Source organism: Lepidochelys kempii, chromosome 18, assembly GCF_965140285.1.
Source record: "Lepidochelys kempii isolate rLepKem1 chromosome 18, rLepKem1.hap1, whole genome shotgun sequence".
NCBI classification, from domain to species: Eukaryota; Metazoa; Chordata; order Testudines; family Cheloniidae; genus Lepidochelys; species Lepidochelys kempii.
The window spans coordinates 17842240-17866396 of NC_136397.1; the positions used below are offsets into that span (position 1 = coordinate 17842240).

The window sequence follows — 24157 nt, forward strand, 5'->3', positions numbered from 1 at the left end:
GAGCAGGGCTTATGGGAAGATACAGGTTGAACCCTTTGCAGGCTGGGGTGGTGCAGGGCCAAGTGGCAATGATCATTTTGCCTCAAAAGGAAAAGTCTTGCTTGGGGAGTGAGTGATGGAAGGAAATGATTCCCCTCCCTGAAGTTGGCCAGATCTAGGCAGGTGGGTCTCAGGGCTAGCTCTGATCGTGCATGGGTGAGTGCTGGGAACCACAGCCCTGGAAATGGAGTGGCTGTGGCCATACCGATAAACCCAGGGCCAATCCTAGCACATACTTGCTCAGCAGCCTCCAGCACCTGCTGGCTTGCGTGGACCCCGCCGCGGCCACCTTGAACAATCACCTCAGGTACCAAACCCCATTGATTTCTCTGAGGGCTAAACACCCCCAAATTTCCCGAGCTCCCCTGTAGTGACAAGCTTCCCCTCCCCAAACTGCGCGACAGACTGATGGGCTGATTGTCAGATGCGCTGAGCACCGTCAGCTCCCCTTGGCTTCTGTGGGAGTTATCGGCACCTGCTGTCCTATATCATGGCTCTATATCATGCTGCTGGATCGAAAGCTCACAGGAGTCAGTGTGTATGGTAACACCCATTGTTTCATGTTCTCTGTGTATATAAATCTCCCCACTGTATTTTCCACTGAATGCATCCGATGAAGTGAGCTGTAGCTCACGAAAGCTTCTGCTCAAATAAATTGGTTCGTCTCTAAGGTGCCACAAGTACTCCTTTTCTTTTTGCGAATACAGACTAACACGGCTGCTGCTCTGAAAAATGGAAAGACTGACACTGACTTCACTGGGTATTGGATAAGGCCCCTGAGTCTAACTCGGGACTCAGCCCTTCAGCCTTTATCCAGGCCAGCTATTACATTGGTTTTACCATGTGCTCAGATCAAACATCCCTGCCCACGTCAGCCAGGGAAGCCAGCTAGTAGCAACCACGTTTGGCCAGGATTCCCCCCAGCAGGGTTCAGATGCCACCCCAATGGGCAGGGCCTTACAAATCCCAGATGGTCGGAGCAAGAGCAGCTGTTTTGGAGCCTTCCCATTCACCAGGTTCTGGGATAACGATTATTCCTGCCTGTGTGAATCAATCAGGGCGTGAGACTGACTCATTCATATCGTGTTACCGGACGAGTGACAGAGCATCACACAGCCTGGATGCAAAACTCCCCCACCCTGCAGTTCGGTACCAAGCTTGCCCTTTCATAGCAGTGCAATGGGGTGCCTAGGGTGGTCACATTTGCGCCACTAAGCCCAGAAGTTAAAACCGGCTGCTTGACTCCACACGTCTCCATGCTGACCCTAATTTGCTGGGGCCCTCCCACCATTCCATGTCACTGGGGTATTTGGATCCAAATTTCTTTCCACCCTGCACAGCTTGTAGCTGTTGTTACTTTCCTAAGATTCCCCGGAGGGGAGACACAAAATCAGTTTGGGAGAAACTTTGCTCACAACTTTCAGAAATCCCCCCCAGCTTCAAAAGTTTCCTCTTCCGCTATTTTTTGTTCTCTCTCATTCCAGTTACTCCTCTTATAAAACAGAAGGACAATCGACTGGTCTTCAGCAATCAAGGGTGATTTTCCACTTCTTCTCCATTAGTAACTTTTGGGCTCAGGTCTGCAGTCACTGATGCCATGCATTTTTCACCCTCTGAGCCAGAGGAATTTTATTTTCATGAGCACTCCCATCTCCTTGCATCCCGGGCTTTACATTTGGATTGCATTGAAAAATGTGTCATCCCGTTGCAAAAGGACAAACCACAGGCGAGGCATGGAGCGGTTCTCACTATTATTATTTGTGTGTTTTTCAATAGCACCGAGGGGCTGCCAATGAGATCAGGGCACTATTGTGCCCGGTTCTGCACATAGATGTAATAAGAGAAAGTCCCTCCCCCAAAGAGATTATAGTCTAACCAGACAAGATGCATACAAAGGAAGGGTTGTTAACTCCATTTTACGAGTGGGGAACTGAGGCACGGAGAGATGATGTGACTTGTCCAAGGCCACAAAGGAAATCTGTGGAAGAGCCAGAAATTCAACCCAGATCTCCCGAGTCCCATCCCAGTGTTGTGGACCAAAATTCTCCTTCCTTCCAGTAGGACAAAATGAGGCTGCATATGTTAGGTTCTGCTGTCCCTGCTGTGGCTCAAACGTGAGATCTTTAGTACATGTCCCTTGCCACAGGAGTTAAAGGAGAAACTCTTTTATGCCCACTCCAGCAAAGTATTTAAACTCCTGCTTAACTTTAAACAGCCCCCCCCCCCCCACCTGCGTTGCTGGATGGAGGCTCAGAGGTGGGTATGTGGCAGCTGTCACCAGGACCAGCCACAGTGGGAAGCACAACCTGGCGCAGTGCCCACCTGGCTGCCACCCTGCACCCCAGAGGCGGCTGCTTTCCCACTGCACGTCGGCATGCCAGATCCGGTGACGGTAACTGGCCTACAACTGGGAAGTTTGCCCCGGAGCGCGGGGCCTTGGGATCCCGGCCAGTTTAGGGGCAAGGCGGGCAGCGCAGAGTAGCACTAAGACCTGGTGGAATCCTTGTCCTGCTCGCCGAGATCTCCCCCCTGGGGGCACCCAGTCCCCCTTCTCCCTCGGGTCCCGCTCAGGGGAGAGTTTTCCTGCCGCTGGGCTGGAGCCCCCGTCTGGGGAATCAGCCCAGCGACAGCCGCACCAAGTCCCCGCTCCGGAGGCAAAGCTCAGCGCAGCAGCTGGGGTGTTGCTGGGGAGGCTCCTCCAGCCACTCCCGTCGGGGCGGGGGAGGATTTAATGACTTGGGAAGGGAGGGGACTTGTCTTCGCCGGCCGGAGTCCGCAAAGAGCGCCGCAAAAACTCGCCGGCCGCGGGGCTCTGATCTCCGGGCGCGGCGCCGGGGCCAGGCTCTGGGCGGGGGCCGCGGGACCCGGCCCCGGACTATGCGTGGCCGCCCCGCCGCCTTCGGAGCGCCGCGCTCCGGGGTTTCGGGTACTTTTGGCCATGCCTGCCCGGGCGGCGCTTCAGCTGGCTCTGTGGCTGCACGTTGCGCTGGCGGAGAGCCTGCCGAGGAAAGGTGAGTGCTTGCAAAGCCCGGGGTCGGTCCTTGCCGCTCAGCCTGCAAATGCTGCCCGGGATTTGCGTTGTTAAAGGGGGCGGGGGGGGGGGGGGTAAACTCCCTGAAACTGCCCCAGCAGGGAGAAAACTTGCCTGGTTTGTTCTTTATTCCAGCGAATAACATGCACTTGCCCCGGGCCCTTGCAGACCTTCGCCCGGCCCTAAGCAAAGGGGTGCCTGATTCTTTATTGCAGAAATCTTAATTAATAATAATAATAATTAATAATAACTTCCGGCGCTACAGCTGCGCCTGCTAATTATTGAGGCTTAACAACTATATTTCCGATGAAGTGGGCTGTAGCTCACGCTCAGATAAATTGGTTAGTCTCTAAGGTGCCAGAAGTCCTCCTTTTCATATTTCCTCCTCTCGCCCTTCTCCAGTAGTTTCCCTCTGCCCCTGTGACAGACCCATTGCAAGCACCGCAGCAAACAAAGTGGGAAACCAGGGGGTGAGTGGGGTCTGGAGAGGAAGGTGTCACTTGAGACAGTGGTGGACAAACAAAGTTTGCGGACAAGGGTTTAAGTCAGCAGGGTCTGGTTAATTCTTCGTTTGTTCACAGGTAGAAAAAATCCTAGGGTTTGAATGGTACAGTAACAGCAGCTGCAGGTGGATTTCAGTGGGATAATAGATAGGAAGGCCTGGGGCAGATAAGGCTGTGTGAGAGGAGATGCGAACTTTCCAGCAAGGCCAGATAACAGATTCTCAGCCTCTCCTGCTGGGGAAGCAGCTGAGGGATCGAAGGAGAGCTGGGTGGGCAACCAGGTTCCCGTCCTGGGGAAAAGTTTGATGGTTCCAAAAATGTTCCTGTCCCAAATCAGAACAAAAGATCAAACCTGTGAACATCTTCGCGAACCGACAATCTGGAAAATAAACAGTTTGGCTCCGTCCAAACATTTCGTGTTGATCGTTGTGAAATGTTTTCTCGTGACGACTCTTTGTTTCATTTATATATGTTTATAGCTTATTGCACGAAACAAAAAGGCATTTTGAACCCACACGATTAAGATTTTTTTTTAAATGAAAAATGTGAGAGTTGAAACTTCTTTCAAAATGCTTTCGAAAACGAGAGATTTGTCGGGACTGACCCTTGCCCTCAAACGTGTTCCAATGTTGAGGAATTGGCAGCTTGTGACCAAAAAAAAAAGTGACGTCTAACAATTCTTGACCAGTTCTAGTTAGAAGCTTTACGGGGCAGATCCTGCCACCTTTACTCAAGTTGAGCAATGCCTTGCTGTTGACTTCAGTGGGACTCCTTGCAGAGTAAAGCAGGGCTCAGTGTAAAGGAGCTGGAATCTGGCCCAAGTAACATAATTTACCAAGCTAGATTCCTGTGCCCGGGCAGGCATTATTGCACCTGGTGCTGTGCCAGGATTTTCTGATGCCTACACAAGCAGAAATGATTATTCTTATTTATTTAACCAGCCCTGGCAATGCACATGACACTTCTCTAGCCTGGCCTAAGAGAGAGACCTTGCTTTGAAGAGGAAATTAAAAAAGAGCAAGTCTCGCTTTCTAAAACAGATGTGGCTGACACGAGAAGCAAAGTTTTACAAGCTGCAATCTCCGTTTCTTTGCTTTAGTTTTACAACCCTCCAGTGAAATGCAAATACTGGTCAGCTAGTCTGAGATTATTTTCCAGGATCAGACTGCTTTGCTCGTCCGTGTTTCTATGACTCCTAGCCGGGGCTCAACAGAGCTGCCTCTAAAGTTTTGCATAAAGTGCTCTGGAGAAAACCATCTGGTTGTGTGTTGGATGAGCCATCATGCGCGGCTGAGTTTGATTTAATCATATGGTGTGTGGTGGGCTGGATTGGCAGGTGTGAGGGACTAAGCAGAAGACGGAAAGTCAGTCCACACGTCCCTGGATCTTGCTGGTGCTCACACTTAACACTTGTGTGGCTTCGCTGTTAATTGCAGCAAACAATGCAGGGACATTATTGGGTGGCCAGTGGCATTTGTGAGCTCTCAGGAATGACCGTGTCAGTACATTAATTCAATAGCTTCGTTATCGGAGAGCTGCAGCTAAGACAGTGGGGTGCATGACCTGCAGCAGTAGCCTCAGACTTAGGGCCAGATTCTTATCTCAGTTCCCCTCCCTCCCCCTCAGTGCCAATCTTGAGTTCTACCCCTCGTTACTTTGGGTTTACATGGGTGTGATTGAGATCAGCATTAGCTGGTAATTCTAGATTTACGCCAGCGGAAATCAAAATCCAGCCTATAGAAAGGAGAACATTTAGAACCCAATTCATCACTGCCCTATACCCTGTGCCACCCTTTACTCCCAAGCAAAACCCTTGTGCAGCAGTGGTTGCCTTTTGCAGCTGCATTGTGTGATTCACACCAGCACAATGAATGGGAGACAGCAGCACTGAGCCGGGCCTTTGGGATTTACAGGTTGCTGTCTATCTCCAGGCAGTTATGCTGCTCTGAAAATACAGCTCTGCTGGTGAGTGTGAAGGGAGGAAACAGCGGCTGAAGGCAGTCTGAACCTGGGGTTTGTTTAGCAGCTATCTTAACACAAACTCCTGGAGGAGAGTAGCACTTAGCTGGGGTGAAAGCTATGAAGTTGAGAGCTGATGCTGTCACCAGCCCTGCTCGCTTCGCCCTCTGTGTCGTGGTGGGAGCATGTAAGATTATTGCCTAGACACAGTGAAGTGGGGCTTCTTCATTGGAAAGAGACCTGGCCATCTTACGCAGCTAGCTCTGGAGGCACGCGAGGGCGGTACTGGCGACGTGAGGGGTCTAGTGGATGACATTCAAGCCCCAAAGCCTGAGTGCTGGGCACTACGCAGGGGATGAGAAGGGGAATGGAGGTCACCACCCCAACCTATGCAGCAGCTAGGCCAGGAGGCCACTGTCCTTCCATGCACACTTTGGACAGGGTCCCACTTGCTCATTCAGCCTCAGCAAGGAGCTGCACAGTGCAGAGAAACCCCAGGCCGGCAGGGTGCACCTGGGTCACATTTTCAAGCTCTTCTCCACTACCACGAAGGCTAGAAACTTTTTATTTATTTATTTATTATTGGAAGCTGAGATCCTCCCCTAATTACAGGACTCCAGGAGCTGGGGCTTTATGCAAAGCACCAAGTATCCCAAGACAACCGTGAGATGTGGCAACACTGCTGTAGCCTTAAAAGTAGCTTGGTTGACGAGCTGTTTTTCAATCTGTGGCCAATGTTTGGTGCACGCTGACTGCCCTAACAGCTTTGGTCTTCTGACTGTGAGCATCCCTCATTTGGAGAGATCTGTGCTTTATCCCCTACACCCTCCATCTCCCAAGCAGTGTGGTTTCTTTCACTTGTAGTACAGCCTCTCCTCTCTCTAATCTGCCTGGCACGCCAGAGTAACGCCCCCAGGGCTGGGTCGATGGTAAAGATCCCCTCTTGGGAGATTTGATGCCTTTGCCCAGGGCAAGTCCTTCTCCTCCCATCTGTTTGGACTGGGGCAGCATTGAGAACAGAGCCTGCTTTCTTCAGCAGCCAAACTCCAGCCCTGTTTCTGAAGGTGCTGGGTTTTTTCCCTTATGGCCAAACAGTGGGGGTGGAAAGAGTGGCCGGGCTGGAGGTTTTAAGGCACAATGAAGAGACTGGTGACTGATGTCTCTTGGCTTCTGAGTTCGCGCCGTTCTTCCTACCAGTTCTGAGTCTCATCTAAATCAAGCAGCGCAGCGTGGATGGGGTGACACTGCTGAAAGGGAGGGGAGTCTTGGCCAGCATCATCCTTTGATATCTCAATTCAGACAGGAGGAAAGCTTTGGCCTGCTACTTTCTCCCAGCTAAAGCCAAGCGACTTGATGGTCCCGGGACAGCTTTGTGATCTCCACACTGATCACTTCCAGTCACGTAGCCAGCACCTCGCTTGGCTGGCATACACATTGCAATACAAAAAGGTTATCGAGTGGGAGAGTGGGGCTGCGTGGCACAGCGATCTAGTGGCTCTGCCTTTTGTTTCTAAAGACCTGGGTTCCAGGACGCCCTGGGGTCACCAGTGCCATGAGTTTCCCACAGTTAGTCCCCAGACTAGGAGGAGATTTTGTGTCTAAGAATAAGGAGCACGAGGTGCATCGGCAGAGTGGCAGTGGAATAGGGTCTCCGGGGCCAAGGCTGGACCTAGGTCCATGAAGCACGTTATAAGGAAGTCTCTTTACCAGTTGCCAAGAGAACAGAGATGGGTTTAATAAAACAACCCAAACCCAACCCCCTAGCTAGGTCTGTGTATTTTTGTCACGGGGCTGGCATGGGTCAATGATGCTGGGGCAGGTTCCTTGTCATAAAGATCCCACTGGAGGTGAGAAATCTCAGTTTTCCCACCAAACTTCGAGGATTAATGACACGTCAGTGTTGTTTGGAGTAGGGTCTGATTGCACAGCACCACGGGATTAACTAGCAGTTTGAACCCCAAGGGGTCCCCTTCCATCTCTGATGAAACGTGAAGGATGAAGGGAAGGAAAGAACTGGAACGATTACAAGGAAATTAAAAAAAGAAAATGCAAAGGAAAGGGCCTGATGAAGCATTCTTCAGCCTGATAGTGTGTTGTGCTCCTGTCCCATGTCCTGTCCCCTGTCCCAGCACTAGTCTAGTGACAATTGTGAACAGAGAGGGACCCGGGGGCGGGAGGGGAATTTATTTACATTTTATTGGGGTTAAGTGTCAGGGGAAACTGACCCTGATATAGCATTTGTTGTGGGGGGGTTTTTATAAAGGAGCAAACCTGCATATATCAGCCCTAGGGGGGAGGGAACCAGCCATTCTGTGGTATCCATAAATTGCTGAAAAATATACGCCTGCCTCCTTGCACAGGTTCTCCAAACAATAAAATCTAACCACCTTCCAGGAAGTTCTGTCTTGAAGATGTGGTACTTCCTGGAGTGCCAGCCAATCAACACACCCATTTCCAGTGAGGCATGATAGCTCCATCTAGCCTTTCAGTGGGTGGTGGCATCATCTGAGGTTTGGCAGGATGCTGGTTCACATCCCTCCTTTGATTGTTTCTTCTTGGGAGTGGCTGCACTGTGGTTTTTTGGTCAGTGCCGTTCTTGACTGCTGAGTGACTCAGTAACGCTGGCAGGGCTGGGTTTTTACTGGAGCCTTTTCTGTCCTGGAGCATTCCTTGCTCTGCCCAGGGAGTTCAAGTGCACATGATCTTGTTTACCACTGACAAGTAGACTCCTTGGGCCACCTCCAGTACCAGGCCATCCAGACCCTGCCAGCGCCAGGAGCCCTTGCAGCTGCTTGTTGCAACATTCAGAAAATTAAGGGATACCCCTCTGCCGGATGGGGGTAGGAGAAGAGACAGGGAAACATGATTTCATGCCAGGAGATGGCAATTGTGCTTCCATGCGCTCTCGCCCTGGCCTGCCAGCCAAGCAGCGGGCCCTGCCATCTGACTTGGGCATACAGCAGTGTGTGCGACCCAGAAGGGGGAAGCACAGAGCAGTGCCAGCAAGAGCTGAGTGACTTGCAAACACGGCAGCCGGCCAATGTGGAACCCTCTGACTGAAAGGACTGAAGTTAGTGGCCGGGGTGTAATATATCGCCCTGTACGTCACCGGTTTGAATCTGGCTTGGGCTAATATTGTCTGAAAGTCTCCTCTCGGGTGGGTCGAGGTGTCTCTTTCTCCAGAACCTCCACTGGCTGCAGCCTCGCTGGCAGACTCAGCGGAGAGGCCAAGGACTCAGGGGGCCGTGGAGCGTAGATTTCCCCCCGAGCTGAGGCCAGGATTGACGCTCATGTTGCCGCTACCCAGGCTGTGCCAGTATTGTGAATAAATAGCAGATCCCTCTGTGCAGTTTGTTGGTCCTGTATTACTCTAGGCACTCATGCGGCTGTCCGGCTGTGTGGCCCAGTGAGCTGAAGGCTCGACACTTAGACTTGAGAGACCTGGGTTTTTTCTCTTGACTTGATGAGTGACCTCAGGAAAGTCCCTACCTCAGTTTGCCCATCTGTAAAAGGGAGACAATAATACTTACTCCATCTGTAGAGTGCTTTGAGATCTCTGGCTGGGAAGTGCAGTATCAGAGCTAGATTTTACAATGAATTATTGCCCTGCTGCAGGTCTGCCCCCAACTCTTGACACTAAACATGGGTTCAAATGTCACTGAAACGGACTCTGTGTTGCGGTTTGTTCTGCGAAGGGGTCTGTAATGCTGCAGTGCCAATGGGTGTGTTTCTGCACCGGGCTGGGTCAGGCCGAGGCGGCTATGATGAATATAAGCTCCGTCAGTGCCTCCTCTGTGCATCTCCCATGTAGCCGCCACCCTCTGACTTCCTTGCTCTCCTTTGTCGGGTGGGATTGTAATGAGGGGGATTCGCGTGACTTCTGCTGCCGGGTCATGGTGTGCTGGAATGGCTACGTCATCCTGTCAGCCGGCACATCATACCTGAGACAGGGTCATGGGCTAGTCGGCCTCTGACCTCGGGAACCGGGTGCTGCTTCCAGGGAAGACATGCACACAGTGGGCGGAGGGGGGGGTCATTGTGGGGCTCTGGTGACTCCAGGGCATGTTGCCTTTGGGATTTTCAGCTACAGGTGTCTAGATGGCAGAGCTAACAAACACAATCCCACACACATTTCCCGCCATCCTGCACACGCACCCAGAGCAACGCAGTGCTCCGGCCCCCGAGCTCACGCACACACGGGCTGATGTTCCCGAAACGCTCGCCCCGACATGCACAGGTCCCCTGCCAAATACCAGCCCCAATGCACACACCCGGCACACGGGCCCCCTGCCAAATACCAGCCCCAACGCACACAAATGACACGCCCGGCTGCCCCTGACACCCTTGACACACTCTGCACCCCTGCTACACACACCCTGAAACACACACACTCTGAGACACCTCCTGCCACCCCTGGATGGGCCCAGATCTAACCTACGCTGAGGATCAACAGCAGGAGAACCCTATATCCAGACAGGGGTCCTGGCCCTGAGCCAGCTGGCCTCGGAGCACAGGCGTATGCAGGGGTGAGTTTGGATCCCTGAGAAGCTAAACCAGCATCTGTGGGCTAGACACTAAACTCTCCAAAGAGCTTTAGAAACATCCTAGACGTTCAAGATGGGAAAGGCCAATAAGGGCATGTGATGCACTTACATTTGTGACAACGTACCAGCACTTCTACCTCGCGTGCAGTGTGGCCTCTTGGAGGCTGATGGGGTGGAATATAGACCCTCCTGTTTCCAAAGCACCCTCTGCCTCTGGGCTAAAGGAGAATCCCCATTAGCTGTCAGCAGCCTAGGGGTCTATGACACGCAGCTGAGTCGTTCTGGTTCCAGGCAGGGAGGATGGGGACATGGATACACCCAACTCTTCCTCCCTCACCCCGACCCCACCAGCGCTCGCACACACACACACACACACACACACACACACACACACGACAACTCATCCCAACATTGTCTAGTCCAGCTTTCAATTTCCCAAGCCATGTGGCTTCCAGCCCTGCCCTAGACCAAGAGGTTACACTCTCAGGGAGTTTTAAATTGTCCTTCCTCCCATCCTGTTCCTCCGATCTGCATCCCCTGGTCTCCCGTGAGCCATTTCCCAGCCTGCTGGGTGATCGCATCTCTCAGATATCTGCGTGTGTCCCCCTGGCAGTCCTCTGCCATTGCTTATCCTTTCTTCCCTTTCACCTAGTCCCTTCGTTGCTTGGTTCCCCCGATGCCCGCCCCGGCCCACTCGCTCTCTCCAGTGGGATCAGGGTGAGAGGGGAGGTGTATGTGCCTCCTTTGAGCAGTTCTTTCTTGGGAAAGTTCGCATCCAACTGTCTCCTGCCTTGTGGTTTTGGCTCCCCTGTGCAGGCAGTTTGAGGGCAGGGCGCTCACCCCTTCAGGCTGCACCAGGAGCTTCCACGCTCCTTGGCTCAGTTGGCATTTGAGCTCCACGTTCAGGGAAAACTGCTGCTAGCCCTCTCGCCTGGGGCACCTAGTGGGAATGGATTCCCCTCTGTCCAGCTTTCCTTTCCCTTTCTCCTCTGGCGTGGCCTCTTCTCAGGGCTGTCAAAGGAGGGGAAAAGACCCTGGGGGAAGTTGCTGGCCTGAGCCAGTTCCCTTCCCCCACCCCCACCTCAAAGTTCTGGGCTCCCACTATGACTGGCCATGCCCTGCACCCTTCCTGCTTTTCTGTTCCTGGCCCCCTGCCCCTCACTCCTGTCCCCCAGCACCCACTCCCGTTCCAGTCCCGGACCCACACACACTGCTCTGCCAATGCCTCTCAACCCTGCCCTGCAGCATGCCCTAGGTTCCCCACGCAGATCTGACAATGCCCCCTGCCCTGCCCTGCTCTTCCAGGGCTGTTCTTCCAATGCGGCTCATCCTTGCTGTGCAGAACCCCCCGCAATCCCAGTCATTGGTCTCCTTCAGAGGCAGGCTGCCAGTCTTGTTGAACAATACCCTATTCAGCATTGCCAGCTGTTGTGATTTCATCACAAACCTTGTGGTATTTGGTGGGGTTTTTTCAAAGCTCCAGTTCCTGGAGTCCTGTGATTACAAGAGAATCTCAGCTTTCATTTGTGGAAAAAGGGCAGGTGGGGGCTGGAAAATGTGCCCCCCCCGGCTCAAAACCCAGAAAGACAATAAAAAGAACTGAAACCTTCTTACTTTTAAAACATTTCCTGCTCACTAATGGAGGCCTTGCTATGGCTGTCTGAGCTCTTGGGGCTGACAGTCCTGTTAGGGAATGGACTATGGTTACTAGCCTCATTGCTCTTCTGACCTGCAGTCACCTGAGGGCCCAGGTGTTCAGAGAAGCAAGACTAGCGCCCCCTAATGTGGGGCAGCTCCACACCGCCCCGCTGAAGCATTTTCAGTCCATCTTCCACCGCTGGGCATTTTCAGTCCCCTAAGGATTCGTGCCGCATTTTTTGTAATAAGGGCCTGAAGAATTTATTAAGTTCTGAGCCCAGCCCCGCGGCCGCGAACAGATGAGCCAGACAGAAATGCTGCTCTCACAGCAGATTCTCCATCATGCTCTCTGTCCCCCTCCACTTCCCCCGAGTGCTCCGATTAACTAAGCTGCGAATACCAATAACGCTACCGTTCTTCTTGGAGGATCCCACAGAGCTATGTGGGCTGTTTGTACAGGGCTCACCCACAGGCACTGAAGTGTAGACACCTTTGGGGTGGGGAATGCGGTGGGATCACACAGCGGTCTTTAGGAGACGTGAATAACAACTGGCGTCGCTGAAATCATCGGGGAATTTCGGTCACTTAGAGAGGACTGACTATGCGAGGATCAAGCATGGCTGATGGGAGATTGTCGGTCGTGGGTTCATGTGAGGATGGGGCATAGTTATAAGAGACTCCTGCGTGATCCTTGCTCTTTTGGGAGGACACCCCAACTTTCACAAGTAGTGCCAGGGGTTCATTAACCGCCATGAATGATCTGGATCTTGATTGTATGTCCCCGCTGGAAGATACCTCCCAACACCATGGAAGCCCAATGGGCTCAGAACTGTCCCAGAGGGAAAGAGTCACCTATTGAATCATCAGTACCTCTTACAACCTACCTTTGCAAGGGGTGGGGGTGTCCAGTGCTGGCCAGGCCCCACCCTATTAAATTTGGAAGATCTGGCGAGCTCCTACCTGAGGTTACACGGCTGCAGGGGTGGCTCACTGTCAGAGCTGAGCTTTGACCAAGTGCAGCCAACAGGGTCCCACAGATTCTGCAGCATGTGGCCCTGATTGGCCCTTTGTAACAAGCAAAAAATAAAGACTAGACTAGAACTCAAGCCACAAAGGTTGGCTCCAGATCCGAGCATCCCTAAAGTTCGGGTGGGCTTTGGGGTTTGAGCCCACCCCTAAAGTCTGTAAGCCTGAAAGAGTCTGCATGGTGCCTCTGGGAGTCTCCAGAGCAGAACTCTCCAGCCTGGCTCCCTGGTGGAGTCAGTCGGCGCGTATCCCAGGCTGACAGAGCAGGACTGTTCGAAAGCACCAAGTGAGTTAGGAGCGCACATCCGGCTGGCTTCTGAAAACCCCAAGTCCTGTCTGCAGTGACCTTAAACACCAGATCTCCCCCAGCGCCGCTCCACAGGGGTTCTCGGCAGCGCGCACACTAGGGAGGCCAAAGCACTGGCGTCCCTCCCTACACTCCTGCCTCAGAAGGGCGAGACGCGGAGGTTAAAATGCCAGCATCTGGGCTATGCCAGTGCTCCTGCCTGCAGAGCTGCCCCACCCGGGATGGATTCTGCCTGCAACCTTGGAAGCAAGCCAAGAGCCCCCCAGCCAGCTCGGAGATCCAGCTGCTTCTCCTGGGAATCTACAAGCGGCAGCGTCTCCCGCCACATTACTTTATTGTCTCTCTTTTTTCCAAACTGTGCTTGTTTTTCTTCCAGCCAAACTCAGCCCCAGGAAATCGGAGAAGCCTCCTCCTCTGTGTCCCATTCCCTTAGCCGTGACTCTGCCTGTTTCTTCCCAGCTGTTTGCTTCTGGTTCTGGAGCTTGCTCTGCCCCGGGCTGAGACCGTAGGTCTGGCTGCCATGGATGTTTCAGAGCCTCAAGGGTCCGAACATTGCGCCGGCTGGGACAGCTAGAACACTTCCAGCCCCTGGCAGCGTGGGGGAACAGGCCAGGAGATGGCCTGTGTGCTGCGCAATAGGGACGCGTGTGGGAACAAATCGATTTTTATGGGGGGAGATCGGCAGCTAGGCCCCAAGGGTTTGATTTCTGACTCTGCCACTGGTTCCCGGTGTGACCCTGGGTAAGTCACGGACCCTCTCAGGCCTCCATCTGTAAAATGGGGTGTTGTGGGTGAGCGTGTCTGTAAAGTGCTTTGAGATCGCCGGATGGAAGGTGTTATAGAAGGGCAAGGTGTTCTTATTACCTGCTGAGGAATCAAAGTCACTACCTTTCCCATTGGAATAGCCCCATAGCGCCCCTGTACCACAGCCGCAGAACTGCACCAGGTCCCATCTCCTGACTGGCATGGACGGAACGCTCCCCCACTCTCCATGGGGCCCTCCTTGTTGTCTCACTGCCCCCTTGGGAGAAGATGGCAGGACTTGCCTGGGGCCGGGGTGGACATTCCCGCCTTGCTCTGTCTGGGAGGTCAGCAGCAGCTTCGGCTCCATATGCCTGCGGGCTGTGCTGATCTCCAGGAAGATGAATGTCGTTGAGCATTCTCTCCTTTCTTGTTACGCAAGGGGCAGCGTGGTCCAGTGGGTAGGACACTGCTCTGGGCTTTATTCTGGGAGCTGCCAGTGATCTACTGTGGGACTTTCACAAGGGTCTCTGTGCCTCTTTCCTCTCCCATCCGGTGTCAGTTTAGCTATGATACCGCGAGCTCTTTGCCGTAGAGACAGTCTCTCTTGCGTCTGCACAACGCTTCGCTCAATGGGGCTCTGAGGTACTGGTGTAATACCAGGAATAATCCTTTCTCCTGCCCTCCCTCCTTCCCTGTGTGTGTTTCTTTGCAAAATGTGACTTTAAAAGGAACTTGGCGAGGAGCCTTGGAGAGCAGAGATGCAGCACGAGCCGCTGCCTGGCTCGTCCACCACTGGAGCTGCACTCTGCATCCTGACTCTTGCTGTCACTGGCTGATCTCTGCCCTGGAAGGCGTGCAGAACATGCCCCTAAAAGGACGGTGCTTGCAGAGGCCAGGCCTGACTCAGTGCCTTTGGCAAGAGCAGGAGGGTGAGAGGCGCTCGGCAGCGCTGGGACTTGTTGGCTGTGTTTGGGTGACCCAGGATCCTGTTTACAGTAGCTGCCTGCATGATTTTAACCCTCCTGCGGAAGGCACGGGTCCCAGCCGCGGTGCTGTAGCATGGTTCTTCACACACTGTGGATCCACGCCTCTGCTTGCAGTCATGGTCCAAACGTAATCTTTTCTGCTGCAGCCCGGGGGCTGTGCAGGTAGCATCGGGGCCCTCAGATATGCCAGATTGTATGGGAGCGATTGTCTCCTGAACGCCTCCCCTCCCCTTTGTATGGGAGCGATTGTCTCCTGAACGCCTCTCACCCCAGCCTTCATCACACAGAGAGTCCAAACAGCCAAAGCTGTTGACTTCAAGAGGCTTTGGATTAGACCCTTCCATGCACTCCCATTTCTGGGTTAAGTGCTTCCAAATGTCTCCATTAGAAGGGTGTTTAGAGAACAAATTCTGTTCTTGAGTTGTCACTACATAGAGTCTGTGGTCATATTAAAAGGTACAAGCCTTTGGCTATGTCTGTCTCCCTGCTTTGCACTCCTCATCTGAGGATCTCACATTGCTCTGCAGAAATTAAGCTCCACACCCAGCAGGTGAGGCAGATAAGGACAATGAATGCTGCCGTGCAGGCAGGGAAAGGGAGGTGCAGAGAGGTGATGTGACGTGCCAGCCCGGGCAAGTCATGAGGGTCAGTGGCAGGGCCTGGAGTAGAACCCAGGAGTCTTTATACCAAGTCAGAAAATGTATAAACACGGGGCCAGTCCTGAGGTCCTTACTCTGGCAAATTCCCATTGGAGTGCCTGCATATGGACCTCAGGATCTGGCCAAAAATGAGCAAATTCACTGCTACCAGACTCCTGTGGCAGGGGTTGGATTGGGTCACATCATTGCAATAACCTCCTCTCTGTCTCTCTCTGCCAGGTCTCCAGCCCTTCATTCCAGACTCAGAGGGGGACCTCCTCTTCCTGCTGGACAGCTCTGGCAGCGTCTCCTACTACGAGTTCTCTAGGGTCAAGGAGTTCATCAGGGGCCTCCTGCGACCCTTCACCTTTGGCCCCAGCGACGTCCAGACCAGCATCATCCACATTAGCACTGTGCCCACCATAGAGTTCCCCTTCGACCGGTACTTGTCCACCGGGGCGGTGCAACAGGCCATCCGGGACACGCAGCAGCTGATGGGGGACACCAACACGGGCAAAGCCCTCTCCTTCGCCAAGGAGAAGTTCTTCACGGATGAAGCTGGCGCCCGGGCGGATGTGCCCAAGGTGCTGGTGTGGGTGACGGACGGCTTCTCTACTGATGACATCTCCCAGCCCATGCAGCTGCTGAAGGACATGGAGGTCACGGTCTTCATCATCAGCACCGGGCGGGGGAACTACCTGGAGCTTTCAGCAGCTGCCAGCCAGCCTCCAGAGAAGCACTTGTACTTTGTGGATGTGGATGACCTGCCCATCATCACCAAGGAGCTGAGGGACGCCATCATAGGTACCATGCGCTGGCTCGCCTGGGGAGAGACGTTCCAGTTAGCGATGCCCCTTTGCGGGGGATGGGAGGGGGATGGGTGAATGCCAGCCAGTTCCTCGGTTTGGGGAAGCACCCTAGAGTTCAGGTATTTCTGCGAACCTTCTGTGGAGGTCTCTGGCCTGCAAAGCCAGGGCTGGGAATCTCCCAGCATTTCCTCCGTGCCCTCTGGTGGGGAACGGGGGCACCACAAGAACGGCTCCTCCAGTCCCATAAAGAACGCAGAGGGGCCAAACCAGTGGTCCTCAAACTTTTCACGATCACAGCCCCCCTTGCCCCTGTCCACACCCCACCCTAGGGGCCGGGAGCGGGGCTGCCGGGAAGGGGAGGGGACATGGACAGGGGTAAGGGGACCAAGGCTGGGGCCACACCGGGGGTGCAGGTCTGGGGCCAGGAGCCGGGGCCGCAGCGGGGCTGGGTGCTACTCCTTCCCTGCCGTGCCCCCCCAAACATTCCTCTGCACCCCCGCCATGGGGATGCTCCCCACAGTTTGAGGACCACTGGGCTAAGCCCATTTTACTGAATCGCAGCATGTGGCCAGACCTTGCGGCGCTTCTGAGAATGCTCAGTTCAGGGGAGGGGCGAAAGTCGGGGTCAGCTGGTGTCCTACACAGATGTGTGCTGAGGGAGATGTGCACTGCACCCCGGGTGGGCTCAGGAGCCGCAGAAGGTATTAGATCGGGGGCCTCCGTGTCTTAAAGCAGGAGCCTCTGCTGCCTGAGGTAACAGATCCAGCTCTGCTAGTCGAGGCTGTAACAGGCTCCTCAGCCTCGATGTGAGGTCCAGCCCCCGCTAGCGCCACGCCGTGTGGGTTGCCGTGACAAAGGCCCCATTCTCAAAGGCATTTAGGTGCCTAACTGTTCAGCTAGGGGCTGAGGGGGATTTTCTAAAGCGCCTAAGCTGGCTAGGCACGAAACCAATGGGAGTTAGGGGCTTAACCTGCTTCTGGGCTCGTAGAAATCCTGCCAGGCGCAGGTCTGCGTCGTTAGGTGCCTCAATACCTTTGAAAATCTGGCTCCAGTGCTCCGCGTTTCTTCGGATGTGAAGATAAGAAGAAGGCCCCTGCCCTGAGGAGCTGGCAGGGTATGAATCCCCCTAGACACTCTGCATTGCCACTGTGTCAGGTAGATTGGCTTCCCCAACCGTTGCTAGCAGAGGTTGGGACCGTAGTGTGGGCTGGTGAGGAGACCTCCTATTGACCTAGGACAGCTGCGGCATTGATCTTGCTTGTCCAGGAGTGACCCCAGGCCTTGAGGAGGTTGGGGGTAGAGTGGGGACAAATTCTTGTCTTCCCTTTGGGGAAGATCCCACAAGGTCTTGCAGCGGTAATGTCCCCCTGCACGCTACAATGGAAACAAGCCAGGGTCTGTTCCCTTCTGCGGGCTGGGGGCAGTTAGCTGTGTTCGCGTTACAATGATTTGCTGGGTGGGGGAGAAGAGAAGGGAGCTCAGACACGAGTTGTCTGGATTCCTTTGAAACCCCCCAGATCTGGAAATGAATCATCACAGATGCAGGTCATTGGCTTCCCTGCTCATCAATCCAGGCAGGAAAATGCACCAGACCCAAGAACTTTTCTTCTGTCTCCACAGGTTAATGGTTACCCAGGGAACTCGGAGCAGAGCAGGAGGTTTAGCTGTAGAAAATAAAGAGTTAGGTGCCCAAATCCCTTTGAAACATAAGGGGAGATTGGTGCCTAATTCTCTGTGGCACCCTAGTAAATTCCAGCCAAAAAGATTACCAGGCTGCCCAGTAAGCCTGATGGAACAATTTGTTCTTTAGTATGTAAACACACCAGTCCAGGCTACATAGGTGGTGGTGTGGGCTCTTGAGTGGCATGTGTTAGTGCGAGCTAGGATTTTCCAAGTTGTATCCCAGCTCTGCCACTGATTCCCTCTGGGACACTGGGTAAGTCACTTAACTTCCCTCAGTTAGTTTCTCCCTCTGTAAGACAGGGATAACACCGGCTTGCCTTAGAAGATTACTTCGTTAATGTCCATCAAGTAGCCAGAAGCCATAAATCATGAAGTGACTCTGTAGAACTCAACAATAGGGCAGTAAATTGCCGTGGGTTCATTTGATTTCTAGATGGACGGCGAATGTTTTCCAAAAGTTTTAAACAAACATTTCAAAGACGTCAAGCGGTTCGAAGCTGTCCCATCCAAACAAAGGAGAATAATCGTAAGAACCCGCTGCATGCATAGAATACACCCAGTGCTGATAGAACTGTTGGCAGGGTCGACTCGCTTAGCGCTGACCCTGTGGAACAGAGCTAACCTAACATGGCTGCGTGTATCTGCGGCGGCTGGCATTCACCAAAGGATCAAGGTCTTGCCCTGCGGCCACCTGTCATGCTGCTCTCTTTAATAATCATTAAATATGGTTCCTAGCGGGATTCCAGGAAAATCGTGGCCAGACTAGGCAAGGTTAGCACGTTGGCAGCAAGCCTGTTTGTGGCAAGTGTGGCTGTGGAATTGGAGTGATTGGTAAGAGTGGAAGGCCAAAGGTGGGTTAGATTTTCATGGTCAGACTTGCCGAAGCAAAGCGAACGCCTTGTGCTCGTTTGCACGTCCTTACCTACGACTCTCGTCCTCCACGCGGCTCTTCAGTGCCATTCCTCGGGGTGTTGCCTGCCCTTGCGAAGCTGAGGCCTGGCCCAAGCCTCCTAGTATTCTAGGATTTCTTTGGGAAGCTGAGCAAGTTCCTTTGGCCCTGCGAGGCGTTCCAGTCGCTTTCCGGAGGCGGACTCTATTGGAAAGGGTATTTCCCTTCCCTGCGCGGCCCCTGCTAGGGGAGACTGGTTAGAGCTCGGTGTGGAGGAGCCAGTTAACCCTTTCCATGGTCTCCTATTGACACAGCAATTTTGTCACTAAAGAAAAGCCAATATTTAGAAAACCAAGGATGAAAAAGTCATACGTTATAACTATAAAAAAGAAAAGAAACCCAAACACATCTGCAGAGTAGCTGGGTGACAAGCCGGGGCTTCCCCCTCTCCTCCAGTTGGGGGATCAGGGAGCATGTACTATGTATCTCACAGCCGTGGCTGCAATGTGCGAGGTGCTGGACAAACCCCAGCTGGCAAATGAGCTGCAGCAGCCCAGAAGCCGGGGAGAGTCATCGCCAGCTCCTAGCGCACACCAATCATAAGTCAGGCCCCTCCGGGATCTGGCGTGAAGATCACGAGATTGTCAGCAATAATACATGCTGTGTTCCTTTGCCTTCTGGATTGTGAGCATCTGGCTTGCACTCAGGCCAAGCTTTGCTCTGCATTGGTGAAGCCTAGACTCCTTGGTTTTTTAAATGAATCTAGGATTCCCCCCTATGCCAATGACTCCAGGAGCTGGGGCTTTAAGAAAAATACCAACTGCCTCAATAAAATGGTGGGAGTTGCCAAGAGCAGGCCCCGGTGCAGACCCCTTTGCCTTCCCTTCCCCATAGCTGTGGGTTCACAAAGCACATATGCCATGGGAAGGCAGCTGGCATGCAGTGCAGGGAGGCCGTTCCAAGCGAGCAGGCAGCATGGGAAAAGGCCTGGAGCTGCCATTATTATCCTCATTATCCTGTCCTCATCTCTTGAAACAAGATAGTAAGTTAAAAGGCCTTTTGTAGGTGCACAAATGAGCTTTGTAATGAAATTGGCCAGTTTCCTCCCTCCACCCCTGCCCAGGAGGGGGCTGGGTTTCATCCCCGCTCGTTGCTATACACCCGCAGTATGGACCTGGCTCCCATGCAGCACTTGCCTCAGGTGTGAACATGAGCATGGGAACAACCCACAAAAGGAGTAAATTGGAGGGGCCGCACCTCTTTTATGAGCTGCATTAGCCTTTATCTCCTCCTTGCTCCCTTCAGAAGCATCTCCTTCGCTTCTAAAGATTTGCTCAGAGATCTAAGCAGGCAGCTAATAAACCAAAGCTGTCTGGTCTGGGAGTCATGCTGGAGTTTTAGATCCAAGCCAGTGCTGAGAGTGAGTGAGAGAAGGGGAATAGACTCGTGTTTGGGACATATGGGGGCTCCCCCCTGCTGGTTTCTAATCCTGCCTCTGTGGAAAAGTGACATCATCTCTCTCCCTCAGTTTCCCTCCGCATACAATGGGTATAATAATATCAACTGACCTGCGGTGAGGGGTGCTGGGAAGGTCGGTGAGTGTAAATGGCTTGACAGACTGTGCCAGGTTCTGATTCGGCTTGCTCTGGTGTCAATCGGGAGTAGCCCTGTTGAAGTCAGTGGAGCTGTGATGGTGTAAAACTCTTGTAAGTGAGAGGAGATTCAGGCTGGGCTAGGAGACTGACCAAGGCAACTGTCTCTCCCACAGTTACTTCATTCCACCCCCACCGCCCTGGCCTCCCCCAGTCTAGGGGGGCTGTTGGGCACCCCTTCTAAGCTGTCCGCTATCGCTTTAAATCCGCGGAGACAATCACTGGCATTCGCTTTCCTGCTTGAATTGACGGAACCTAAGTCTGTCACCCCCTCGTCAATGTGCCACTCTCCGCTGGCCAGCAGACAGCAAGTGTACAGGATGATCTCCATTCTGCCCTTCCACAGCGAAGATATAAAGGGCCTAAAGGCTGTTGATCCTGCTCCTTTCACCAGGCCAAACCATCACAGCCTGCAACGGGCACCAGTGAAATACCCGCGACAGACAGCCAGACTCAGAGAAAATAAATCGGATCTTGGGGAAACGGCTGAGCAACGTAGCACAGGCGATGAGGCTGCTTCTTAGAGACAGTGGCATTGAAATACACTGGACCAGATGGACCAGGGTCCAATCTAGTATGGCAGTGCCTGGTTCCACAGTGTAACCTTTCTGACTTCCAGTGGGTTACTCTCTACGTACACCAGCGCAGGTGAGAAGAGTGGCCCACGATTAAGCTGCTAGTGTCCCCTGAAAATGCTAAGAAACACGCACCTATTCTCAAGGTACTGTAGTTGGAGGAGAGAGTCTGGCTTTATTCTCCAAGGGACGGACCTGGATTGCAATCAAAGAATCCCTGGGGGGTGACGTGTGGGTCTCTCCCTGCTCATGTCTGATCGGTGGCTGTGCTCTGTAGAAACTGACATCACCCTTTGGCACCTTCTCCGCTGCAGGACCCTACATGCACAGTAGCAACAGAAACTGCAGCCGGCTCCAACACAGCCCCCGGGAGAGCAGCACGTCTGTGAGCTCCGCAGCCCACGGCGAAGGCTCCGTGTCAGGGACCCGGGCCCATTGTGTAGTCAGGGAACATGTTTTCCCAATCTGATAAAGAATAGCGCCCACCGGGCTCGGCAGATGTGAGGCCCTACCCTCGATGGGCAGAATTCAGTCTGTTCTAACCTGCGTTTGTTTGTGAAAATGGACGACGACTGGCCATTCTGTTTGAAATGAACCTTTGGGAGCCTGATCCTATTAGCACCTAGCGTTTTCCATCCCAGTGCCTCGGAACGGTTGGTAGATATCAATAGCCCAGATAGGAATACTGAGGCACAGAGCTGAAGGGATTTGTCCAAGGTCACAGCTGAGCCGGGGTGGAGGTGGTAATATAAGAACAATAATTAATGCCTAGCTCTTATGCAGCACTTTGGATCTCAAAGGGCTTTACAAAGGAGAGCGGTATCCTTATTCCCCATTTTGCAGATGGTGAAACCAAGACACAGAGTGGAGAAGTGGTTTGCCTGAGGTCATCCCACAAGCCAGCAGCAGAGCTGGGAACTGGATCCAGGTCTCCTGGGTCCCGACCCAGGCGATTGCACAGAGAAGAACGATATTTCCTTTGCAGATGAAGAAAGGAGGTTTCCTGCCACCTTAGTCTTGGGCTCACTGAGAATCAAGAAATTTCCAACAAGCTCATGGCTGTGAAAAGTGCTCGTCTGTGTCCATCCTTCATGAGCCACAAAGACGCAATGAGTGAGAGTCCGATCACTAACGGCGGGTGGTCGGGGGTGCAGTAATCATTGGTGATTGGAAAGCTTCAGCTGGAATCAATGCCTAGGGAATAACATCCTGCAAGCCTAACGTTAGTTTTAAATCAGAAATCCATAGGGTGCTGAATCAAACAAGCCACGTGCCCAGCTCTCTGTGGCTTATTGGCTTTGCTTGGTGGCCACGGCAGTTCCAGCGAGGCAGCAGGGCACAGTGCTGTAAGCAAGCTACAGGCCAGATCCCCAGCTGATGTAAAACAGGTTAATTCCATGGACGGAGCAATGTTAGTTTGCACCCCCCGATTCTCACACAACACCCCTGGGGGGCTCTGTCTCAGAGATGATTCATTTCCAGCCCAAGTGCATTTGGCCTTTGACAGGATAAATGTTCTTTCCAGCACCTCAATCTCAGTCTCTGAGGTTTGAACTGAGCTGGTCCTTTGTGCCCTTAGGAATCGCACTGCATGGAGTGGCAGGATCGGGAGCAGCTCCCAGGGCTTCAGGGAGTTCTTACAATGCACGATGGGAACCAGGGAGGAGGGGGCGTTGAATGCTGCTGGCTGGTGAAGGGGGAAAGCGAGGGCATGGCAGATGTGGAATGTTCCTGCCCAGCTGGGCAAGCCCATAAACAGCTCAAAGGAAAAACTGAAGCTGCTTTCTGGTTACCAGGGAGCTGGCCTGGAACTCCAGCAGTTTAAAGGAGGAAGGCTGGGTTTCTGGTTCCCGGGCAGGCTGAGATCTGGGTGATGTTCCTAGCTCTGTTGTGGATTTGCTGTGTGCTCTTTGGGAAGTCAGGTCTGTGCTCAGTGCCTTAGTTTCCCCACCTGTGCTTGTTGGACAGTGATATGTGTAAAGCATTTTGAGCTCAAGGTGGAAGGGGAGGATGCAGTAGGACAGCCTACTGGTCCAAGCCCCAGGCAAAGGCTTCCCCTCTGCCAGTGGCTGGCATCACGGGCTCATGGCTGAACTGAGTTTTCCCAGCTCCTCCCTTTCCCACTCAGGCAGGAAGCTGTGTGGTTTGGAGCCAGTAAAGCAAAAGGGAGTCTCTTATCAGACAAAAAGAAAAGGAGTACTTGTGGCACTTTAGAGACTAACCAATTTATTTGAGCATGAGCTTTCGTGAGCTACAGCTCACTTCATTTTGCATTAGTAATTACATTTCAGAGTAACACGGCTGTTACTCTGAAATCTTATCAGACGGTGGCCTGCTGCTTCCAGTCATCTGCACTGTCAGCAGCCCATCAGCAGTGCACTGGGCAGGCCCACGGGCCAATACAGTGAGAGGTGGGCTTGTTCCTCTAATAAGGCTCAAGGCCTTGGGAATGCCGGCTGGGAGCCCTGCCAGTCCCAGGCAATGTCCTGCTCCCCCTTGCAGGAGCAACAGAAGAGCCATAGTCGGGTTCCAACCTCTCCAGCTTGTGCACACAGATGGCTCTGCAGGGAAGGAAACGCAGCAGAGGAAGAGGCTCGAGCAAGGAAGAAAAGGCTTTTTGGGGGGCATGTTGAAGGCAAGGGGGTGCTGAGGCCCTGGGAATGGTGAGAGCTGCAGAGGAGAAGGCCCTTGCGCCAGAGGTGTTGAGTTGAGATGCCAAGGGCTGCAGAGAAGGGCTTGGCAATGGTACCAAGGGAGGTGGCAAAGGATGTGGCCAGAGGGAATCAGTGGTGGCAGGGGACAATGGGGGCTCCACTGTTTTGCCAGCCCTGGAGATAGCCGCCTCTGGGACAGAATGGGGGAAAGGAGTGGACAGGGCAAGGGGCGGGGAACTCTGCAGCACGGGGTGCCACAACACAATGGAGCATCTGTGGAGCACTGGGATGGGTGACCTCAGCCGGGATGAATGCAGGGGACTCAGCAAATGCCAAATAACCCCCTAACTCTCCCCCGCCTCCCTTCCACAGCAGCAGGGCTGGGGCATGGAGTCTCCTGGGGAGAATGGCCTCTTCTTCCGTGCTGGCTGACCCTGGGCACTTCAGAGGAGCTGGTGCTTTGACTTGGCTCCTTGGGAG

At 53.4% G+C, this 24157-nt stretch overlaps 1 protein-coding gene across 2 annotated transcripts in view; it reads left to right on the forward strand.

Moving 5' to 3' along the window:
• The first annotated feature begins 2593 nt into the window (after positions 1–2593).
• The window catches only part of VWA1 (von Willebrand factor A domain containing 1), a 29969-nt gene continuing 8405 nt past the window's right edge, over positions 2594–24157 (forward strand). The window contains exons 1-2 of one of the 2 annotated variants that reach the window (XM_073316772.2): positions 2594–3050; positions 15656–16219. In XM_073316772.2, coding sequence (XP_073172873.1) covers positions 2771–3050; positions 15656–16219 — 844 coding nt within the window. In that variant the 5' untranslated portion in view covers positions 2594–2770. The remainder of the gene's footprint in view (positions 3051–15655; positions 16220–24157) is intronic. The other variant, XM_073316773.2, reaches the window with a different exon arrangement.